Below are 7,412 nucleotides of genomic sequence, written 5' to 3'. Positions count from 1 at the left end.
AGGCAAAGTTAACCCAGTTGACGGTACGTTCCAACGACAGTGGTTGTAATGACAACACCAAGATTTATTTAATGGCATCAAAATGTTATTTATATCCAATAAATGGCAGTATAAAAGGGAATGCGTTTGTAACTGGTCCTGGCCCTTCGGTCAGATTCTGTCCTACGCCGTAAAACATTGATGCTATGCGTGAATAGTACTCACAACATTATTATTATTATCATCAAGATAACATCAGTTTAAAAATTCGATTTAGTGAGATCTGGGCAGACGAGCGGTTAAAAATTTTGCTTTGGACGAAGCATGGAAGTCTGATTGACGTGTGCTGATATATATTTGTGTTAACATCAAGGAGCTGAACCAGTGAGCAAAAACATTCCCGCTATACCAAAATGGCTGGTAGACTTATTGTTGACAGCTACCGTTGTGTGAGACTTTTTGCCATGATAATATTATTATTATTATAAAGTATTAGAAACAAAATTAACTCGTTTCCTTAATTATTGTAACTAGCAGGTATTCCCGCTCTACGAATGGAGACGGGTAGGGCTATGCTACCCGATTCGCGAAACGCATACACACACACACAAACCAGCGTACAGCGCTCATGATATCATTACGCGTTATTATTTAGGGAGAGGGATAACACGAGATATTGAATGTTAAGTTTGTGTAAAGTTACTTTAAAATCAAGGAATGGACATAATATATTATCTTTTAAAATTTGTATAAATTTCGATATATAAAAAGACCAACACAAGGATGAGGCCATGTGCTTAATCTGCCTCACTCTAGAAAAGAAATACAAAAAAAAAATAAAAACCACGTATTTAAAAATTTTGGCCCGAAATCCCGTCCTCCTCCCAATATCGATCCTCATCTTAGCAAAATCTCTCAAACCTGGGACTTCCCGGAAGTCTTCCTTTCTTTAAGTCCCAGGTTTGAGAGTTTTTGCCAAGATGAGTGAGGGTCATTTTAACTCTCTCCTTACCAGCCATTTTCAGGATTTTCCCCAAAACTTCACACCCAACTAACACAGAAATATAATTTTTATCCCACTGACACAATAGCAGTGAAGTTCTTGTCATACATAATTTCTTTAGCAAGACATGCTCTACAACACACTGTTCATTTTCTTTAAATGGCTAGCTCTATTCGTCCTTAAGGTCGAATATCATCAACCGTCGTTGCCGTACGTAAGGACAAATAGTGTTGATTGCACTATTCGTCCTTCACACTAAAGCTGGGCAATATTCCATTTTTGTTTTTACTGAGCTGGATTCGAATCCACGTAATTACATGATATATCGGTATCGTCTTAAATGTTTGACAATAAATTTGGATTAGACAAATGTTGGTTGTATCGCAACGAATGCGACGATTTTCCTATAGTTGGTAAGGAGGGGGGGGGGGGGGGGGGGTTAATCAATCGGTATTTATTGATAGAAGGATGAGTGTTCTGGCCAAAATTCTAAATAATATGTGTTTTGTTGTTTTTCCAGAGTGCGGCAGACAGCATAAAGTAGAGATAGACAACAATTAGTCACAACGGATTTTTATAAAAAAAAAATTTGCTTTAAAAATTGACTTGTATAATATCTTACCCAATCTAATCTGATTACATTTCACTAATCGGATTAGATTTTTTGTGTGTGAAATGTACATATGTACATGTTGACGCCCTGGTATAGTTCGTGTTTTTGTTTCTGTCGGATAAAACATTACACGCTGAACCTATAAGTTTTTATCTCGGATTTATAAATTATATATATATATATATAATAATATTATATTATATATATATATATATATATATATATATATATATATATATATAATATAATTATATTATTGTAAAAAAACAAAAGGCAACTCCTCACAATCTTTACGTATTTTCACAATAGGATTCAATAGTCTGATGTCACGTCCGCCCAGAAACCAGCAGCTTGGTTCTAAACAACAAAGGAAATCGGTTACTTTTTTTATTCTTCATGCTAGCAAGAACTATTTCACATGTCATGTAATCAGTCAAAACATGATCCGATTTATAATGATTTTTTCCTCTGGATACACTTTTATGCTCGTCGGAGGGGAAGTATAAGGGCGTTGATGGAGATAATGGCGTCCGCCATTATTCCGATAGTTTAGAACCAGTTACTATGCGTCATTACGAGGGAAGTGACGTCACGACTTTTGAACCCTATTGTAAAACTATCCGACATTCTCTGAAAGATTACTTCACATATTATTAATGGGTATCGTTAACTCTCTCTCTCTCTCTCTCTCTCTCTCTCTCTCTCTCTCTCTCTCTCTCTCTCTCTCTCTCTCTCTCTCTCTCTCTCTCTCTTTTCATGATTGTTCTAATTCTAGAAATACCACACACAAAAATTGAGATCTTTACACTCAAAAACGACATATAGATACAAGATACATAATTTTGTGCATAAAACAAGCTTTTACATAACATCATTAAGATCCTATGGTTATAAGAAAGATTTTTCTTCTTCATTTTTTTTTTGTGTGATGTACTTACAAAGTACAAAAAAACTTGAAAATGAAAAAAAAAGGTCATTGAATCGTAACACAGAATGTCACGATTTCCCTGTGGTTGGTAAGAAAAGAGTTAATCAATAATTCTTCTATTGTTTATGCGAGGTCATATTATTTCTGGAAATGTTGTTCATGGCATCTCTGATGATACAGTACTCGCTGGATTCTAGCCCGCTGTCAGGGAGAAGCCAAACAAACAAAAAAGCGTGCTAATAGAATTCGAGCGTTCCGAAAACCGATGCTCAAGGGAGATAACATAACGACGATGATATATATATATATATATATGTATATATATATATATATATATATATATATATAATATATATATATGTATATATATATATATATATATATATATATATATATATATATATATATATATATATATATATATATATATATATATATATATATATATATTAATATAAAGATAAAGTTCGGTCACACAGCTCTACCGTGTCGTGTTACATAGCGTGCTGGAATTCGGCGAGTAATGTATGTCTTAGTCCTGTATGTTCACGTTCTTGCCAAGAAGGCATCGTTAATCAATATTTCTATTTCTATAGTTTTTATGTGAGGTCATATTTCTTGAAGTGCTGCTTCATGGCGTCCTGATATTCCTTGTTCACGTTTTGTCCGAGGGAGACAGATCTCTTCTTTTTGCTGCCTCGTCTCTTGAAGACGTTCTTGAAGCTCTTGAAGGGATTGGACTCCGAAGGAGGCGATGAGGCGACAGGAATAACATTGGGATACATGTTTACTTTACTACCATTACTACCATTACTACTACTACCACTACTTGATTCCTGAGAAATGTTTTCTACACTAGGTAAGGAATGGGGACGCTCTTTTAAAATCCCCGTTGGTTTTTGAGAGGAGGAATTGGAGGATCCGCTTCCGTCGTTTTCTGTAACGGTGGGGAGAGATTGCGGGACTGAACGAGATTTGGAAAGTTCGTTGAAACCGTAGGAATTTGTGGAGTGCCTGTTGTGGTTATTGTTGTTATGCATACTATGATTGTGGTGATGGAATCTAGAATCTCCGTTTGGTGTGGACGACGGGGAATAAATGTAGGAATCGGAGTTGTAAATGTTTTCCAGGGAAGTCGACTCCTCTCCGAAGCAACTGTCCGGGCTGTCGTGAACAGACTCGTCGACTTCTCGGAGATCGTCCGGGAAGTCAACGAGACTACCGTATCGAAGTCTTTTGTCATCGCTGTCGCTTCCGATTCGCCTTCTTATGTACAAATTCGGTCGATCATCGTCCAATAAATTCTCCTCACTCCCGAAACAGCGTAGCTTTCCTTCCACGAGAGGCTCCAGCGGTTCGGATTGGTACAATTCCAAACTGCTCTTATGGCGACGGAGTTTGTCTTTCATGACACTGAACCTGACCTTTTGACCCGAGCTCGACCTTTTCTCTTTCGAATCTTTCTCCCCACCCTTTTCACCCTTATTCCCTCTCAGAACGACTTTATTCCCGTGGTCTTGGATGGAATAGTTTCCGTTTTGCATCACGATTTGCGGTTTCGTTGATCGGGAAATCCCGTTATCGGTTGAGCCATATCCGTGAGTTTCTTTGAGAGCTTGGAGAAGGCGATAGTTTCTGGCGGTGAGATCTTCAATGGCGGCTCTCTGACGGCGCACGACGTCTTCCTTCTCGTTTAGAACATCGTTGACATCCTTCTGGTCCTTCTGCATTTGTCCTTCAAGAAACAAAAGGTGTGAGATTATGACGGACATATTGTTTTCTTGGTGGACCTTGAGGGTTTTCAACTCTTGGTCCTTTCTGCGCAGCTTGGTGCGCAACGAGGTGGTCAGGAGATTAGCTTGCACTTGCTGCGCATGCGTGTGCGCTTGTAGTCTGGTCATTGCTTCCTGTTGTTGTTGCAGCTGTTGCTGAAGCTGTTCAATTTCCTGTTTGTGTTTTTCCCGCTCTTCTTCCAGTTCTAACTGTTGCTGGAGCTGTTTTTGGTCTTGGTGTTCTTGTTCTTGTTCTTGTTGCTGCTGTTGTTGTCGCAGCGAATCGTAGTTCATGGCATCTGGTGACGCAGGGAGTGTGGTTATCGTTGATGATGTGGATGGTGAAGTGGTGATCGGTGTCGTCTCTGAAGGTTCTAGGGCGTCTGATACCTGAGGGAATAAATGAGGGAAACAAATTAGTTAACCTTGTACAGAAATTGAATTAATATTATCTCTCTCCTTACCGATGATATTAGCATATTGTCCTAAAATGACAGGACTTACCAAGCAGAAAAATTGATATTTTAGACTCAAACAAGCTCTCTACAAAATAAATAGATGTTCTTGTCAATTAAACAAAGATCATTCTTCAAAGTTTGTGATGTACAAAATATATCTGAATAAGAAAAAGTGTATATTGTGTCGTAACAAATGTGACGGTTTTACTGCAGGTGGTAAAGAGAGAGTTAAAATAAAATTCCATTACTCTAAAATGCATTTATTGTCCTGAAAAAAAAGGAAAACATACAGTATTTATATGTTTCTCATAGAGTATAATGTTCATAAGTACCCCACAATGCAGGAATAGGAATATAAAGATTAAATTGCTCTTATGAGTCTGGGGTACATTTGTACCCCACAGTGCAGGAATAGGAATAGGAATATTGTAAAGTAAGTATTGGTGATAGGTAGTGCGGGGCGGTCCTTCGCAAGCTTAAGGACCACGGTCCTACGGTCCTTGGGAAATGAAGACCGCAAGGACCGGTCTCTAGACCGGTCCGTTCATTCTTGAACCGTTAAAGACCGCTACACGATGAAAACCGTGGCCTACAGGAGTAAAACACACGGAGTAGTCACACTCATTTCAAATTGTAACCTAATTAGAGAAGAGGGGTGATGCCTTCTTTATTTGCTTACCGTACTTCATTGTTACTTCGATAATTTAATAAAATTTGAAATTTATCCCCATTAACGGAGATAATGGCATCGCCCAAGGCGTTGATCGAGTTGTTCGTGGCGTTGATACACACACGCAACTCCTACCCCCCCCCCCCCCCACACACACACACATTAGAGGGCAGCGAGCATTGAAGAGTAAGAGAGAGACGTGAAGTTATAATAAGAGGGGGTGGATGAGGTGATAAGAGGGGTCGATGGTGACTTTTCGCCAGATCTAACAAACTCAGCTACCCATTCATTGCTGAGTAGACAGGGATTCAGAAAAAAATCGACTGCACCCGGGATCGATCTCTGGCCCTTTGCGTATAAAGAGAGTGCTCTATCAACTGAGCTATCGGGGTCCCCAAATATTCTATTGGACCTTTTAAAAATACAGACGTTATAACTGTTTTTTTTGGACGGAAGAAACTAATGAAACTCATATTACTTGATTAGTTAAAACACCAAACGAAATTTTAATATTATTGTATTATTTTAAATGACAACAATGCGATAGAAAGGAGTGGCGACAAGAGATGGACAAAAGAAAACAAAAAATCAGACTTGCAACTTGCTAGGTTCGACACAAACACACACACACACACACACACACACATCTTTAGTAGTCACATACATTTCAAACAATAACCCATAAGAGAAGAGGGGTCATGCCTTCATCATAGATCATTGTCATTGCGATCATTATGGTGTAGTAAATTTTGAAATTTACCCCGTATAATGGAATCGTCCAAGGCGTGCGCCTCCTGTTCCCCCCATCTCACACACGAAAGGCCGGTTTGCGGAGTGGAGGGAGGTGGTCGTCTGCCTCTATGGTCGTCTGTGTCGTTTAGTGTATGGCAAAGGGGGGTGGGTGCGATTAATTAAGTGGGATGGGTGGTGATTGGTGGAAGATAGGCAAAGGACCGAGGCAACGAATCGCTGGGGAAGTAGTATGGCGCGAGACCGTTGAAAGGTGATAAGAAGTGAGGACCGCCGGCGGTCTTCCTCTTTGGGACTGGACAACGGTTCACAGCTAAAAGACCGTGGGACCGGACCTCGGTCCGGTCCTCAGCGCGGCACTAGTGATAGGTCTCTTATGAAATTCGGACCCACGATTTGGAATGATCTCCCTCAATCTGTGAGATTCTCGAGCTCAATAGACATTTTCAAAAAAGCCCTGAAAACATATCTTTTCAGGAAATATTTACTTAATTGAATTTTAAATGTTTTGTATGTGACATTTATATTGATGATGTGTTGATGCCCTGTTATGCTCTTAATTGTTTTGATACTTTGGTTGAATTGTATTTGAATGTTAAAAATTTTTTGAAAAGCCCTTTAAGGTTTCGACGAAAGGCGCTATATAAATATGCTTATTATTATTATTATTATTATTATTATTATTATTATTATTATTATTATTATTATTATTATTATTATTATTATTATTATTATTATTATTATTATTATTATTATTATTATTGAGGGTTTTTTCTTTATATGAGAGTCTGGGGTACATATGTACTCATCCCACAGTGCAGGAATAGGGTTAACCTTGTACTACTTGAACCAACAACAATACCGTCAGATGGGGTGACTTGGCGTTTGTTGATTTTGGAGCATTTTGAGTATTCTCAGGCTTGTTGCAGTTATTTCCCTTGTGGGAGGACTTGCTTTTTTATCAAAAGAAATAACTGTTAGAAGAAATCTACATACAATTAAATTTGTCCACATATTTAGAGGCAAAGTCATCCCGTTGGACAGTGCGTTTGTGATTGTTTTGTTTGTTTATTATTGGTTGTTTTTTTTTGTTTGTTTGTTTGTTTGTTGCTTTAGGTCTCTTCCAACACAATTGAGGTTATATGAGAGACCGCTGAAACAAAAAAACAAGCAATCTAACAAAAATAGTACAAATGTAAATCAAAATCATAACCTAAAGATATCATAAGCTAAATTATA

General features: G+C 38.2%; 1 protein-coding gene across 1 annotated transcript; it reads right to left on the bottom strand.

Annotated features, from left to right (window-relative positions):
• Positions 1 to 2,994: 2,994 nt before the first annotated feature.
• On the bottom strand, positions 2,995 to 7,205 carry LOC144979238 (uncharacterized). The gene is made up of 2 exons (XM_078925846.1): positions 7,170 to 7,205; positions 2,995 to 4,685 (listed from the first exon to the last, which is right to left on the bottom strand). Exons 1-2 carry the CDS (start codon positions 7,203 to 7,205, stop codon positions 3,123 to 3,125), a joined length of 1,599 nt encoding a protein of 532 aa, XP_078781972.1. The 3' UTR covers positions 2,995 to 3,122.
• Positions 7,206 to 7,412: the final 207 nt, after the last annotated feature.

This window comes from Berghia stephanieae, chromosome 9 (assembly GCF_034508935.2).
Source record: "Berghia stephanieae isolate SIO BIC M18660-M18661 chromosome 9, UCSD_Bste_1.3, whole genome shotgun sequence".
NCBI classification, from domain to species: Eukaryota; Metazoa; Mollusca; class Gastropoda; order Nudibranchia; family Aeolidiidae; genus Berghia; species Berghia stephanieae.
This window is presented reverse-complemented; position numbering and strand designations above follow the sequence as displayed.